Source organism: Myotis davidii, unplaced genomic scaffold (genome assembly GCF_000327345.1).
Source record: "Myotis davidii unplaced genomic scaffold, ASM32734v1 scaffold164, whole genome shotgun sequence".
NCBI classification, from domain to species: domain Eukaryota; kingdom Metazoa; phylum Chordata; class Mammalia; order Chiroptera; family Vespertilionidae; genus Myotis; species Myotis davidii.
This window is the reverse complement of record NW_006296417.1, coordinates 1451343-1467948: the sequence shown is the minus strand read 5'-3', so window position 1 is coordinate 1467948 and position 16606 is coordinate 1451343. Positions and strand designations below refer to the sequence as shown.

General features: G+C 57.0%; 1 protein-coding gene across 1 annotated transcript in view; it reads right to left on the bottom strand.

The window, feature by feature from the left end:
- Positions 1–450: 450 nt before the first annotated feature.
- ADAMTS17 (ADAM metallopeptidase with thrombospondin type 1 motif 17) overlaps positions 451–16606 on the bottom strand; it is an 86058-nt gene continuing 69902 nt past the window's right edge. The window contains exons 20-24 of the mRNA XM_006771776.2: positions 12332–12536; positions 8297–8449; positions 2188–2337; positions 1569–1593; positions 451–1095 (exon numbers count right to left, since the gene is read on the bottom strand). Coding sequence (XP_006771839.2) covers positions 923–1095; positions 1569–1593; positions 2188–2337; positions 8297–8449; positions 12332–12536 — 706 coding nt within the window. The 3' untranslated portion in view covers positions 451–922. The remainder of the gene's footprint in view (positions 1096–1568; positions 1594–2187; positions 2338–8296; positions 8450–12331; positions 12537–16606) is intronic.

Below are 16606 nucleotides of genomic sequence, written 5' to 3'. Positions count from 1 at the left end.
GGCCACGGCCACTGGGAAGCCATCCACGAGGTGCCAAATTTATGAAGTCCTGGCTAGAATAGAGGGCCCCCCCCAAAAAGTAGAGTAGAGGGCCCCAGAAGGCAGAGAGGAGCCCCCACGACCCTGACAAGGCTGTCCTGGGCTCCCCCGTCTGCCAGGAAGCGATCCCAGAGCTGCTCACAGCACCTGGAAGAGAGGGTCTTCCATTTCCCTGGGTGGACAGCAGAGATCTGACAATTAAGCACCTCCCCAAACCTAAACCCTTCCGGAATCTTCTCCCCAACACAGCTGATGCAATGCGGCGTGGCCCCGGTCTCCCATTGGTTCACACAGATCCAGCCTTGCAGAGGGAAGTCCTCCAGGCCAGGCCCAGGGTCCAGAGAACCTGCTCTCAGCGCTGGGCGGACGGCAAAGTCCCTGTGTTGTCGCAAGGCCCCTCCTGAGAGGCCGCCGGCATCTGTCCTTCCGCCCAGGGTGCCGCTGGCTTTCAGAATAAAGCCTGATTGCATGTCCACGGTCCCGTTTGGGCTGCTCCACCCCGTGATACACGAAGCACCAGGAATCCGGACCTCAGAAGAGAGTGGAGGCAGAGGCGGCCAATGACATCTTGCTCTGCTGTCGGTTGTCAGAGGTGCCCCCGCCGAGGTCCAGGGAACCTTCGAGACTGTGCCGATTCTGTGGCTCAGGCCTATCTTCCCCTTACTGCAGAAAGCCAGCCAGTGGCTCTGAACAATATATTAAGTATAAAAGCACCAAGGCAAAGGTCAAGTCCACACTTGAGTTCTACGGGGACTGGATTCTTGGGATGGCCTGGGGGGAGGGGCGCTGTGCTCTGGAGGATCCTGGCTGCAGGACTGCTGTGCCCTCAGATGGGTGGGTGTTCAGCTGGCCCTGGAGTGTGGCGGGACTGCGGGAGCGCGTGTCATGAGCTTGGTGAGGGCGGGGGCAGTGGTCGGCGCATCTTGTTGGCGTAGAAGTCCCTGCACGTCTGGCAGCAACGCTGGTACCACCGCATGTCCTGGCAAAGGTTCTTTTCCCGGATGACCCGACAGTACACGGTCCACTGGTCCCGCGTGCACTTATAGGTCAGGGCAGCTACGGGGACAGTGGAGAGAGAAAGCCTGGGGGTTACGGATGGCAGGGGGTCATTGTGACAAACGCCAGGAGGTGGCCCATGGCCCGACCCACAGTGGGCCGCCCTTACCGTTGCCCCGTGGAGCCTGGTGGAGCCTGAGGAGGTATGTCCCCTGCTGGGGACACTGCGGCTGCTGCTTTCTTCTACAGGGGATGCACCCCTGTGTCCAACGTGACCACGTGGCAGAGTTTGGTGGTCTGGCTGCCTCCTTGGGATGGGGGCACTGCCCACCCTGCTTCTGAGCTAAGTGGCGCTCACTGTTATTTTGTGGCAGGAGACCTCGTCACTATGGGCATTTATGAAGCATGAGGACATGGGGCGCTGAAGATCAAAGGGCCCACACAGCTCAAGGTCACAGTGCAAGGTCACAGCACAAACAAGGGTCATGGTTCTGCAGAGAGGAGGCCCTGCCTGAGGGACATCCCTGGGGGACCCCGCGGGCTGGTGCATACAACAGCCTGGGGTGCGCTTCCATAAGCTCACTCACCCTCGCCCCACCCAGCGCAGCCACAGAGAAACACCCTTCATTCCGGTGCCTTCCAAGCGTCAGGGAAAGGGCTGTGGGTGGGACATACTCCCTAGGGATGTCTGTTTGGGCGCCAGTGGACCAGTGTTCAGTGTTTCTCGCCCTGCACCCTGCTGGCCTGGCCATGCCCGCTTACGGCCGAGTTGGGAGCCCGCGGGACCAAGCTGCTCGCACAGAAGGTCCCCGTTGAACAAAAGACCAAACCCACTAAAACTTCCCCCGTTTTCTCGAGCCCGGCTTGAGGAACATCCCGTGCGGACGTCCCCAAGGATTCACGAACAACACCCCCACCGCCTCCCTTTGCCCCGCCCCACCTAGGAACCCTAAAACATTTGGGGGGATTCCCTCGTGTTCCCCAGGGGTGGGCAGGGGGGTCAGCGGGACACTGTTTGAGATGGAAGTTAGCCAACAGCTTTCTCATGACAAGGACTGGAATCCCACCTCTGACCTGCTATGGAGGTGACCCACGTCGGCCTCTCCAGGGCTCAGATAAGACCAAGGAAGGCGCTTCCTGGCTGTTGTTCACATTGATCTTGTCATTGCAGACCTCCTGGTGGCACTGCCTGTAGGCCGCCGGCTTCGAGAGGGTGGGGCACTCGTTGCCATGGCGCCCGGTGACCTTGTGCATGCACTGCACCACGCGGGACTGCAGGCCCTTCCCACAGGTGGAGGAGCACTGCGGGGGGACAGGGCAGCCTGAGCAGCCACGCCGGGCTGGGCGCCGGGAGGGGCCAGGTGGCATCTGGACCATGGGCCTCCCGTCTCTTCCTGGGAGGCCTGCCCCAGGCGGCACCAGGTACAAGCACCGCGGCACGCAAGTGGCACCCTCTGCTCCCAAGGGCTCTGTGCACCAGGTGGGTACCTCTACTTATAGATGGACAAGCAGGATCATGGGTTTTTTTTAAAGTAAATATTTTTGTTGATGTCAGAGAGAAAGGGAGATGGAGAGCGAGAGAGAGAAACATCAGTGATGAGAGAGAATCATGGATGGGCTGCCTCCTGCACGCCCTCCACTGGAGATGGAGCCCGCAACCCAGGCCTGTGCCCTGACTGGGAATTGAACTGTGACCTCCTGGTTCATAGGTGGATGCTCAACCACTGAGCCACACGGCCAGGCTTGTTTTTGTTGTTTTTTTCCACTTTACAGGAATAAAGGGGCACAGAGACCATGGTGCTGGGGAGGGCCCCGTCTTTTCAAGTCACAAAAAAAGCGGAAACCCCCCGCGACCCCTCTGTGGGCCTGGCCTGCTCAACCCAGGGGGGCCGCCTCCAGGAGCCTAGGCCCCGCTGTGCGCCCTGTGCCACATCCCATCTCCCGGCCCAGGGCCCTGATGCAAAGCGAAATCCTGTGAACACAGAACAGTCATGCCAACGTCCCCAGTCATAGCAACACGGAGCAGTCGCGCCAACACGGGGCAAAGTCATGACAACAGAGCAAAGCCATGCCAACGCAGTGCAAGGCTATGCCAATGGGTGCAATCCTATGCCAACGTGGACCATCTGATGCCAACGCAGTGCACGGCTATGCCATGGCCTATGAGTGAATCGCCAAAGACAGCAGCACAAACACATTTAAAAACAGGCGGCACTCCGTGGGCTCAGCTGGCAGTGCCTGGGCGCAGGAAGGGGGGTGATGAGGGCACAGGCAGACACCGCCATGGACAGACAGCCCCTTACGGAAGCGCTGCTCTCCCACCGGTTCTGACCCCTGACCCCGCACGAGCGGCAGTGTTCCCCGGCCCAACGTTATCGTGCCCGCGAGACTGGACACGGCCTTATTTATAATGTAAACCTATGGCTTTAATCGTGAACGCGGAACTTCGTGAATGAGTGACGGGTTTTCAGCTGGTGTTTGACGAGCCCCCCTATGCTATTAAAGACCTTTATGTCTAAATTGGCCATAAAATAAAATAAGAACCCTGCTGCCTGAGAAAGCGGGGTTTCCATGTGCTCAAGGGCCTGTTTCTGTGACCATTCGGCACGGACAAGACCAATGAGGAGAGACAGGGACCCAGCAGCGCCCCAACATCCTTCCTTTTCTCATTGGATCAGGACTCGGACCCGGGGCCTGGCACCACCCGCTGCACGGGACAAGCCCAGAGGAAGAGCAAGGTTGTCTGTTGTTGGTCCTCAACCAAAGATACTTTTCCAGTGATTTTTAGAGAGAGTGGGAAGGAAGGAGGGAGGAGGGGCAGAGAGAGAGAGAGAGAAACATCGAAGTGAGAGAGATACATCGACTGGTTGCCTCCCGCATGTGCCCAGACCAGGGCCAGGGATGGAGCCTGCAACCCAGGTATGTGCCCCAGACCCGAATCGAACCTGGGACCCTTCAGTCTGCTGGCCAAAGCTCTATCCACTGAGCCAGACCAGCTACGGCTTAAAAAATAAAGTTTATTGATTTAGAGAGAAAGGGAAAGGAGAGATGAAAACATCAATGTTGAGAATCATGGATCAGCTGCCTCCCACACGCCCCCTACTGGGGATGGAGCCCTCACCTGGAATCGGAGGGTGACCTGCTGGTTCAGAGGTTGATGCTCAATCACTGAGCCACAGCATTCGGGCAAGAGCTAGGTATCTCTGTAGGCCCTTCCTGGAGGGATATGGGGCAGGTGGCAGCTGGGTTTCTAAGTCCCTAGGAGACTGCACCGGCTGACAGAGAAGTCGCCGCAGTATGCCTGCCTCGCTCCCACGGCGCCCCCTGCCACCAGGTCGCAGGGCCCTGCCAGCCGGGCAGTGGCCTGGCTGAGTCACTTCCGGGCCAGGAGCGCCAGCAAGGGTTTCCCCATCTTGTGCAGGTGTGGTTATGAGGCCTCCATCCTGGGGGCCTAGCAAAGCCAAGTGCAACACTGACAAGGTCTCTGCCCAGAAACGATGAAGGGCCATCGTAAGACTTAGCTTCCACCTACGAACCTGGTTCGATTCCTGGTCAGGGCACATGCCCGGGTTGCAGACTCGATGCCCAGTGTGGGGCATACAGAGGTGACTGGCTGCCTCCTGCACCCTGCCTACTGGGGATGGAGCCTGCAACCCGGGCATGTGCCCTTGAATGAAATCTGGGACCTTCACTCCGCAGACTGCTGCTCTGTCCACTGAGCCACACCAGCTGGGCCAGCAGCGCTATTATTATTAACATCAGCAGAGGGCAGGGCTGACGGGGAGTCCCTGGCCTATTGCTCAGCGCCCCCAGGTGGCCGGGCCCGGCCTCTGCAGGCAGGTGTGACTGGCCCTGACCTACTGACCTGGCGGCTCAGCCAGGTGGCCTCCGGGGTACAGAGGCCGAGATGGCCCTGACGACGGACACGATTCCAGACAGGTGTGTGGCTCGCTTTTGCACGGCCTCCTCCTGTCACCTGAGCTCCCCACAGTAAGGACGACAGAGGCGCAGGCAAGGAATTCCATCTCCGTCCATCCCCCTCCCCCCGCACCCCATCCCACCGGCCTTGGCTTTAATTGAACAGCGAGGAGGCCGCCCGCCCGTGCGGCCTGATAGCATCAGATTAGCACCGAGCACAGGAGGGAAGCCATTTTTCAGGCGTTTAAAATGCAAGCAAACGGATCTATAAAAGACAAAGGAACGGATCTGATCTTGTCTGAAGCCCTCCTTCCCTGCTGGGTGGTTTTCTCAAGTCGTTTGTTACACGAACATTTCATGGGGCTCCCCAGACACCGGAAACTGAGCGGCAAGGGAGAGGCCCTAAATTCACCCCAACAGCCCCTTGCCTGGGGCTTGGAGGCTGTGCCAGCCCCTCATGCTCCCTCCCCAGCACACAGGGCCTGGTGACCTGCCACCCCTCCCAGGCGCCCTCCCCCAGCCAGGAGGGGGCGCCAAAGACATTTCGGGTGTGAGCTCCATAGGAAAAGCAATCTATATATATATAAAAGGCTAATATGCAGTGCCCCTCAGGAGTTCAATGTGTGCTGACTACCAGGGGGCGGCGTAGAAGGAAGGCAGGCCCCGGCCAGCAGCCGGAAGGAAGGCTCCGATTGACCTCGATTGCTGGCCATGCCTAGGGACCCTACCTGTGCACAAATTTCGTGCACCGGGCCTCTAGTATTGAAATAAAATAACTGTTGCCCTTGCCAGCGTGGTTCAGTGCTTGAGCATCGATCTATGAACCAGGAGGTCACGGTATGATTCCTGGTCAGCGCACATGCCTGGGGTTGCTGGCTTGATCCCCAGTAGGGGGCGTGCAGGAGGCAGCCGACTCATGATTCTCTCTTATCATTGATGTTTCTCTCTCTCTCCCTCTCCATTCCCCTCTCTGAAATCAGTAAGAACACATTTTGGCGGAAAAAGTGATAATAGCTACAGGTCCCAACTTCTGCCCGCCTACTGTGAACTAAGACCAGGCCTCAGTCCTCTCTAATCCTTACACAAACAGCCACTGTGGCATGCAGGGCTGCGAGCATAGTAGGTGCACAATAAACGCGCACCAAATGCATGAATGATGCCCCGAGGGGTGGAACATGAGGCTCAGGGCCTGCGTGATGGGACCTCCCACCCGGGCCTGCCCTCCCTGAGGCCCCCACTTCTTCCAGCCACATCCCCCCCCCCCCGCTGGGAGGGACCAGGTCTCTGTCATCACAGGGAGGCCAGACCCTAACGACAGGCTCCACTAGGGCGAGACGCCGTCTCTCTGGCCTGTAAAGTCACGACTATAAAGAACTCCAGATCCCAGAGGGATGTTTTGAGAATTAGCGAAAGGAGGTTGTAAAAGTCTCGGAAGACGGACTCGCTGCAGGAATGTTACAGCTGTGCGTGCGTGAGCCTGGGTTCCGGGCTCTGGGGGAGCAGGAGACTAGGTGGGGGTGACAGGATGCGAGGTGGACCCTCACTGCCCAGCATCACCCCCGATGTGGTCACTGGGCCATTCTCTGAGGGGCCAGTCTGCCTGGGGGAGGTTTGGGTAACAAAGAATGAGAGAGAGAGAAACGAAGGGAGGTGGGAGAGGGAGGGAGGGAGGGAGAGAAAGAGAGAGAGAGAGAGAGAGGGAGAGGGAGAGAGAGGGAGAGAGAGGGAGAGAAAGGAAGGGAGGGGAGGAGAGAGAGAGAGAGAGAGATGGGGGAGAGAATACCCTTACAGTAACTCCTTCTTCTGTTTGTGCCTGGAAGGCACTTGCCTGGGAAAATGTCAAAAGCATGTGTGACAGATTCCCCCACGACTTGGCATGAGCGCCACCAGCCTCGGAAGCTGCTGGAACCTGAGCCAGCAGGTCTAAGCAAGAACGAAAATCCCCTGTCCCGGCTCCAGCCCGAGACGGCAGATGCTATCTTAGAGCCCCCCACACAGCACATCCATCTACACCATTGTGTGACATGCCTACATCCATCTATACCATCATCCATGTGATACACTCACATCCAACTCTACCATCCACATGACACAGCACATCCATCTACACCATTGTGTGACATGCCTACATCCATCTACACCAGTGGTTGGCAAACTGTGACTCGCGAACCACATGCAGCTCTTTTGCCCCTTGAGTGTGGCTCTTCCACAAAATACCACGTGCGGGCACGCATACAGTGCGATTGAAACTTCGTGGCCCATGCGCAGAAGTCAGTTTTCAGCCTGGGCGAGTCTATTTTGAAGAAGTGGCGTTAGAAGTGGGGGGGGCAAACCCCGCCCCCCCCACACACAAACCCACCTACATACATCCCCCCACATCCAGCCATCTCCCTCACCCCCGGTCTCTCTGACCTGCAGACTCCGGTTGGGACATGGCAGCTGGGGAAGCAGAGAGCTAGGGTGACCCCAGATGGGATTCTGGCTGGCGAGCAGGAAGCCAGGAACATGGGGCCTTGCAGGGGGCGCTCTCCCGTCTCTCTAGTTTGGTAACTGACCTCGCCACCGGGACAGTTTCAAACCCCTGCACCCCTGTAAGAGCCTCCTTGAGCTTCTACCCCAGGGACAGGGGCCCGCCCGGCCTGGGGCGGAGGGGCAGGGCACAGCAGAGAGGAACAGAGCCAGGCGCCAACAGACCAGAGCTGCCCGCTGTGGCCATGGGACCCGCTCTCCCTACTGCGTGCAGCCTCTGCCGCTTGGTCCCACCCACACCTGCACATCGGCCTCCAGATGATGCCATTGTGCCTGTCGGACAGGCGCCCTCTATGTCCTCAGCGACCCGTCGGGCACCACGGGGCCCTCCCGGGGAGACGGAGGTGAGTTGCCACCAGTTTGAGTTCTGATCAGAAAACAACCAGAGCCCGGCCGGCATGGCTCAGTGGTTGAGTGTAGACCTAGGAACCAGAAGGTCACGGTTCGATTCCCCGTCAGGGCACATGCCCGGGTTGCAGGCTGGATCCCCAGTAGGGGGCGTGCAGGAGGCAGCCGATCCATGGTTTTCTCTCATCATGGATGTTTCTATCTCTCTCTCCCTCTCCCTTCCTCTCTCTGAAATCAAAAAAATAAATAAATATATAAGCAAATAAATAAAAACATTGGTGAGAGTCCTGTGGCAGGATTGTCAAACCACGGGCTCAAGGTGGAACAAGGGCTGTCCCTTTCCAATGGCGCCCGGCGTGGGGTCAACAGTGGGTGCAGCATTTGCAAAGGAAGTGCATTTGCCTGGTCACGCAGGGCCCACCGGGTGACAGCGGCCGGGCGGCCGGGAGTGCGGGCGCTGGCTCACCTTGGACCAGTCCCCGGTCCTCCACGCGTAGCAGCCGGAGTAGTCCTCGCACGCCTCCTCCGCGCGGGGCCGGGTGGACGCGTCGCACTTCCCTTGGGAGTTGGTGCAGGTCACCGTGCGCTTCTGCGTGCCGTGGCCACAGCTGGCGGAACACTGCAAAACACGGCTGGTGCTGAGGCCGGGCAGCGCCATGCGAGTCCCCCCATGCCCAGGGAGGCCCCACCCAGGGCCAGGCCCGGTGCAGAGGGTGCAGGGACCAGGGGCCAGGTTTCTTGTTTATTTGTTTGTATGTTTTTTAATATATTTTATTGATTTCAGAGAGAAAGGGAGAGGGTGAGAGAGAAACATCAATGATGAGAGAGAATCATGGATTGGCTGCCTCCTGCAGGCCCCACACTGGGAACCGAGCCTGCAACCCGGGCACGTGCCCTGACCGGGAATCAAACCGGTGACCTTCTGGTTCATAGGTCAACGCTCAACCACTGAGCCACACCAGCCCGGCTCTAACTTCCTTTTTCATATTTGCTTCATTTACCTAAAATAAGGGGACGATAACAGTGATGTTCTTCAGCTACAACAAAGCTGACTTCGGCAAGAATGCCCAGAAAGGACACATGCTATTCTTTCCATCCGTCCTTAACATTTTCCCCCAAATGCTGTCTAGCCTTACTTTTCCGAGGCATGCAGTTTAGCTCTGTCTGAAGGTCCCAGGAAGTTGTTTTTCTTTTGCTTTTGGAGACCGAGGTAGACCCGCTTGTTTTAGCAGAAATCCACGGGCCGTGGTGTCACTCGGGGCGGGGGGAGCGGCTGGTTTCAGGGGACGCCAGGGTCAGGCGAAGGCGGGCTAGGCCCACGGGGCGGCCCGGGCAGGTGGGTGGCTGCAGGGAGCCCTGGGTGACTGTGCTGAGGGGTGGTCCCCTGCTCTTCTGAACGGCCATGGTCCCCCCATCATTTCAACTCCGTTCTCACCATTTGACTCCTGGCTCTTCCGTGGCACCCGCATCCACCCCTCTGGATCCTTCTCAACCAAGGGCCTCCTCCCCACTCTGTCCAACTCTCTGCTTTGTCATTCCTCTTCCTCCTTCCTCGTCCCTTTCCCAGACTGTCCAGCCTGTCTCTTGGCCAACCCCTGCCGTGGCCCGGCTGCGCGACAGCCCGCTGGCTGGGCGCCTGGGCCCTTGCAGGCCAGGCTGCCTTGGGAGGAAGGGACCTGGGGATGATGTGCAGTTTCTCTCTCGGCCTCGGATCCAGGGATGGGGCCTGGGAGCTGAGGACAGGAGACGGCCAGCCCCCTTTCTTCCTTCTCGACGTCTGTGCCTCGCTCTAACAGTGCTGGCGAGCAGCTAGTGAAAAAGATCCTCAGGCCGGCTAAACCCGGCAACCTGTCAATAACCCATCTGAACCCAAGTGTTTCCAGGGGAAGAAATGTCCGAGGGGCTTCGGCCCGGGGCAACGTGGTAGAAATACGTTGGGGCCCGGCCGGTGTGGTTCAGTGGTTGAGCATTGACCTATGAACCAGGAAGTCAGGGTTCACTTCCCGGGCAGGCACATGCCCGGGTTGCGGACTCGATCCCCAGTGTGGGGCGTGCAGGAGGTAGCCGATCCATGATTCTCTCTCATCACTGATGTTTCTCTCTCTCTCCCTCTCCCTTCTTCTCTGAAATTAATAAAAAATACTTTTAAAAAGAAATAAGAAGGAAAGATGCACTCAGCTCAAGCCTGGGCTGAGCCCTGGGAGACGGGTGGGTGCGGACAGGGTTTCCAGAGGCGGCTCGGGCGTGATGGGGCACATAGGTGGATGGAGACGGAGATGGAGATGCCTCTATAAATCTCGTCTCCGCTGGCTCACGCCTCCCGAGATGGTGCTCTTCAATCCGATGCTGACAGCTGATAATGTCAGGCTGGGGTATTTTGGGAAAGAGCATGTCTGTTTCTTCCATATAAGAAAGAATCTGAATGAAAAATGTATGGTTTTGATCTGATTAAAGTATAAATCTTTTTTGGATCAAGACCCAGGTGGTTAAGGCCCTATGGCTCCTGGGAGGTGGGGGAGGGGAGAGAGACTACTTACCTGCCCCTACACCTGCAACAAGTACCCACCCACCCCCCGCCCCGAAAAAGGTCCCTGGGATGTTAAACTTACAAACCTAAGTCCATATTAATTAAAAAAAAAAAATCAAGCACAATTTTTAAACTCTTGGCCTGGCCGGTGTGGCTCAGTGGTTGAGTGTCGACCTATGAACCAGGAGGCCACGGTTTGATTCCCAGTCAGGGCACATGCCCGGGTTGAGGGCTGAATCCCCAGTAGGGGGCGTGCAGGAGGCAGCCGATCCATGATTCTCTCTCATCATGGATGTTTCTCTCTCTCTCTCCCCCTCTCCCTTTGCTCCGAAATCAATACAAACATATTTTAAGACAATTTAAATTCTCTTCTTTTCTTAAAATATCACAAAGGGTAGGTTCCACACGCAGGCCCTTCAATGGCTACAACGTCAAGATCTGTCTGAAAAGGAAGCTTCGTTTTAGAACGGCCCTGGGCAGACGTTTCATTCATTAAGAACGGGCTGAATGCTTTCTTATTCTAAATCATTCCAACTGTTTGGCAATAAAGGGGAACTTTAAAAATATTTTCCACACTGAACAGTGTCTTGGCCGGAGCCCTCTGACTTTGCTAGAACACACCTCCAGGGGGACCCGGAGGAAGCTGGCCCTTCAGCCGGCGAGTTTGCTGCTTTCCAGCCAAACCATCGAAATCGTGAAGCCTCGAAGAATGCTGTCACCGAAGAGAAAGCGGCACGGGCACGAGCAGCCTGCAGAGTGACACACCGAGGGCTCCATTGACCCCTTTCCAAAGTGGCGATGGGCGAGAGGCAGGACCTGGACAAGCTCAGCGAACGCGGTCCCTCCCAGGAGCCGCCTGCCGCTGGGACGCACAGCCTGCCTCCTTCCTGTGAAACCTCCTTCCCAGTCTGACACGAGGTTCCAATATGCCCCAAGGGCATTAAAGGCAGGCCTGCGCATCTATGATCTATCTGTGGATGTATCTACCTATGCATCTATCTATGTATCTATCTATATATCTATGTATGTACTTATGTATCTATGTATCTATGTATATACCTATGGATTTATGTACCTATTTATGTAACTATATACCTATGATCTATGTATTTATTTATCTATGTACCTATGTATCTATCCATGTGTTTATATATCATCTATGTATCCATGGATCTATTTATACTAGAGGCCCGGTGCACAAAATTGTGTACATTGGTGGGGAGGGGATCCCTCAGCCCGGCCTGTGCTCTCTCACAGTCTGGGAGCCCTGCAATCAATCGCCCCAAAGAGGTAGGCCCCGCCTACCCGGCCAGGGCTCCCCGATGAATCGCCCCTGCAGAGGGAGGCCCAGGCTGCCTGCTGCAGTGCCGCCGGCCGGGGCCTGGGCCTCCCTCTTTGGGGCGATCATGGGGCGATGGCTGGGCCCCCAACCAATCGCATCGCACCCACGTTGGCTGGCCTGGCGCCAGTGGGTGTCATAGTGTGGTCGTCCAGATGGTCATCTGGATGGTTGCTCCACTGTTCAGCAGTTTGGTCGATTTGCATATTATGCTTTCATTATTATAGATATCCATCTATGTATCTATGTATTTATCTATGTATCTATCTATGTATCTTTCTATGTACCTATTTACTTATCTGTCTATTTATCTGTCTCTCTCTCTATTCATGTGTCCATACATCTCTATCTACCTGAGAATTTTCACAGGAAATGGGACGTAAAAGTAGTGTGCTATATGTTATCAGAAAGCAACTATCCATGATCAGTAACACGTTCCCCATGTATTTTAGCCATGTTGGTATCTCGGATGGACGTGAAGAGCATGTGAGCGCCCACACAGCTCTGAGTTGCTTGGGGGCTGGTGAAGACCGTGACACGTGAAGCTGTGTCACAAACACGACGCAGGAAAAGGGACCACGCAGAGGCCCCTGTGGACAAGGGCCAGCGGCCCCGGTGGCGGCCCGGGCACCCACCTGTGACCACTCGGACGCTTCCCAGATGGACAGGCAGTCCTGGCCCTCGCAGCTCTGCACGGGTGCAGGCCGGGCGCCCTGGCAGTAGAGGGGCCGCGTGGTGACGTGGGTGCCATTCGGCAGCTGGTGCACGCAGGTCACCTCCCGCTGCTGGACGCCCTTCTCGCAGGTCGCGGAGCAGGGGCTCCACGGGCCGGCCACCCACCTGCCCGGGAGGAGGAGAGACGGTGAGAGGAGACGCGGGCAGAGGCCAGCCTCCCCGAGGGCCCTGCCCCGGACCCTGGAGCCTGGGGCCTGCGGGACGCAGGAGGGAGGCAGAGCAGAGAGCTCTGCGTGGACTCTGTCTCTTGTCCTTGTTAATCCTCACCCGAGGATATTTTCCCCTTGATGTTTAGAGAGAGTGGAAGAGAGAGGGAGAGACAGAGAGAGAGACACATTGATGTGAGAGAGACACATTGATTGGCTGCCTCTCCCTCACATCGAGCCTAAGCCTGCAACTGAGGGAAGCGCCCTTGACCAGAATCGAACCGGAAACCCTTCAGTCCACAGGCCAACACTCTATCCACTGAGCCACACCAGCCGGGCAACCTCCTGATTTTAAGATGTTGGCCATGAACTCCAAACCTGACGACACCTCTGTGGGCCCAGCCGGCCTGCTGAGGAATTCAGCCCCACGCCTCCAGTCTGGGACTTCACGCTTTCACATTCGGGGAGGGGGGGGGCAGCTGTGCCAGACCTGAACCGACGTCCAAGTGGCCATGTGTGTATTTCCTCTTGCTCTCGCCTACAGAAGCCGTTACTGGGCACCAGCGCTTGTCACATGGGCACCTCAGGCACTGCTTTCTCCTCCGCTTTGGTCCCCACACCCCTGTTGCACACACACACACGCACACACGCGCGCGCACAGACCCACACGCATGTACATGTGTGCACACAAATGCACACACATGCTAGCTCGTCTTGTGGTCGCCTTCACAGATGCGTCCCGAGCATCTTGTCGTCAGAGAATTAGAAAGAAAGGGCTGCTCCAGGGGAGTGACGTGGCGTGGTTCTCCTGAGACCCCAGCGCGAGTGGGACCAGCCCCAAAGGCACCCTCCGTCCGCGACCACGCGGCTGCTGCGGAGAACACAGGCTTAAGGAGCACCAGCAGGGGCCCGCCCGCTGCCCACTGCCCAGCCCCACAGCGCCTCCAGGTGAAACGGCACCTCCCTGCCCCGCCGCCCTGGCCGCCCCGCGCCCGCTAGGAAAACGCTCAGGAATTCTCAGGGCTCTGCCTGCGAATGGTTCCCAGGGGAGGTCCCCAGGGCCCAGCGAGACAGCCCGGCCTCTTCGGGAAAGTGTGCGGAGGGGATGGGCTGCACAGGCCTGAGTGTTCGGAGGCCCAGGCCCAGGGCTCCCACAGGGACCAGCCGGGGAGCTGGCTGCCGGCGCCCGAGCTCGCCCGCCCTGCGAGGCTCTGGCACGCGGCTTTACGAGTAGGCAGTTTGCAGTTCTGCCTGCTCCCACCCATGACTACCTTTTTTATTATTACTATTTAATATATTTTCACTGATTTCAGAGAGGAAGGGAGAGAGAGAGAGAAACATCAGTGATGAGAGAGAATCATGCATTGGCTGCCTCCTGCACGCCCCCCACTGGGGATGGAGCCCACAACCAGAGCATGTGCCCTGACTGGGAATCGAACCCAGGACCGCTCGGTCCCTGGGCCAATGCTCAGTCCACAGAGCCACACCAGCCGGGCTTAGCCGCTCTTGCCAAGGCCGCCCACCTCCTCCTTGGGGGTGGGTCTCCCCGAGGCAGCGTGTTCTGAGGACACTGCAGACCTCGGCTCCGGCGCGTTGGAGAGGCGCTGCGCATTAACACCGCAGGCGAAAGAAACCGCTGGAGTTTCCCATAAAACGTTACAGCAGGATCCGTCCCCGGAAAACATTCATGCCCTTCCACTCACGTCCCAGATGAGCCAGGCATCCGAGCACATGGTGTCACAGCAGATGCTGGACAGATGCTCCTCTGGGAACAGAGACAATAATTAGTCTCAATTAAGTTCCCAATAAATTATGGAGCGGGGGGAGAGGGGGGCCTTTGGCGGCTCAGCCCTGTGTGGCTTGTTGGGCTCGAGTCAGTGAACCTGGTCCAAGCCTGTTTAGAAACTGGATGGCTCTGGCTAATTCACGTTCAGAGTAAACTGCATACAGGTCTGGGCATGAGAGGGAATAATGAATCCCATAACCACGTGCAATTGGAAATAATAATTTGTTAATAATTTTAATAGCTAATGAGCTACAGAAACCACGTCCAGGAGTCTTCCAAGTAGAAGGGAAAGTGATCCGTTTTATTTCTGGCTTCCTTTCCCTTCAAATATATTTTACTGATTTTGAGAGAGAGAGGAAGGGAGAGGGAGGGAGAGAAACATCGATTGGCTGCCTCCTGCACGCCCCCTAGTGGGGATCGACCTGGAAACCCAGGCGGGAATGGAACCGTGCCCTCCTGGTTCATAGGTCGACGCTCAACCACTACACGTGTACCGGTTAATAATGCACATGGTAAGCCACGCCAACTGGGCAAAAACTCTTACATGTTTAAAAATATTTCTCTAAAGCCTCGATACTTGAAGGACAGTTTTGCTAGATATAAAACCCTCGGTTTCACAGTCTCCTTCCTGATCTCTGCTGTTGTGTAAGGATGCCCCTCACACCCACGTGACGACGGGGACCTGGGAGTCAGGGTGGCAGCCACAGAAACCACCAGGAGCGTGTGGGGACTTGGAGGGAGGAAGAGCAGAGGGGGTGCCCCAGTTCTCGAGGGGCTCCGACCACTTCACAGCCATGAGTTTCCCTGGAGCCTGCTGATTCTGTGGCCACCCCACCATGGAGCCCTGCCCAGAGCTGTCAGGACTGGAGGGTGACAAACTCCACGGCCAGAGCTGCAGTCAGAACCCCCAGAGGCCTCCCTGGACAGGAACACAGGTGACCTGGGTCTCGCTGTCACTCCGTGGTGATGGGCCATGGGACTATTTTTGTTGTTATTGTTTGTTTTTTAAACAAACCTATTTTTATTGATTTTAGAGAGGAAGGGAGAGGGAGAGAGAGAGACACACACACCTCAATGATGAGAGAGAATCATGGATCAGCTGCCTCCTGCACGCCCCACACTAGGGGTGGAGCCCACAACCCGGGGAATGTGCTCTGAGCGGGAATTGAACCGTGACTTCCTGATTCACAGGTTGACGCTCAATCACTGAGCCACACTGGCCGGGCCCATTGGATTGTTTTCCAGCTCGATTAGTAGAAATACCACCGACACTTGCTAAGTGCCGCTGATCTATTGTCATCAAGGCCACAGTCAAGTGTGACGAGGGGAAGGAAGGGAGAGCTTCCTGCAGGAGCCGATGCTGAGAGCGTGGGAAGAGGAGAGCTCCTGGGCGCGGTCAGGACGGAGCCAAAGCCAGAGTAACAAACGCACCGCTTGTATTTCAGCGGGAAGCAGGAAAGAGGGGCTTCGCGGGTCGGACTACCTAGAAGCGGACGCGATCATGACATCTTTTCAGATTTTGGCTGTGCCTAAGGATCCACATGCTCTACGCTTCATTCTTAAGTCATGATCACACGCCTGCACACACACGGACACACATACTCATGCATATATGCACACATGCATGGGGAATATGCTGCCATAAAAACAGAAGGGATTTCACTCAATCTTAACCCCAAACCAGGCAAACCTGGTTAAGATATCTCAGCAAAGAGGACACATTGCAACTCCAAACGCACTTCCTCACAGATGACTATTCGGGGTGCTTGCCAGGACGATATTTCATGTTCTTCTCTGAATCCCCCGAATCCAACACACGGCACAGTATGTGCCGCCTGGAAGGGGTCCAAGCCGTAACGACTCTGGGGGAGTAGCTAATAGCTCGGCAGTAACTTCTCAAGTGGCCAATGAGCTCTAAAGGGCTGAAGAGACATGAGCTCGGTGACGCTGAGCCGCGGGTCCCAGCAGGCGCCCAGGTCCCTGTCATACCCCCTCCTCGCTCCAGGACGACGTGGGACTGGGCCATAAGGGACAGGCTCGCCCCTTCGCTGCCAGGTGACGGCAGGGCCTCTGTCCTGCGGACAGCAGTCAGCATGGGGAAGGCCGCTGGCCGCGGCCATGGCAGCTGAACGGATCTGCAATTTCTGCCTCGCCTGCCAGCGTCGGGCCAGGTTCGCCGATGTGTTTGTGTTGGTGCGGGAGGCTGGAGGGAGGCCATCTGCTGTGTGTGTCAGATTCCAGAT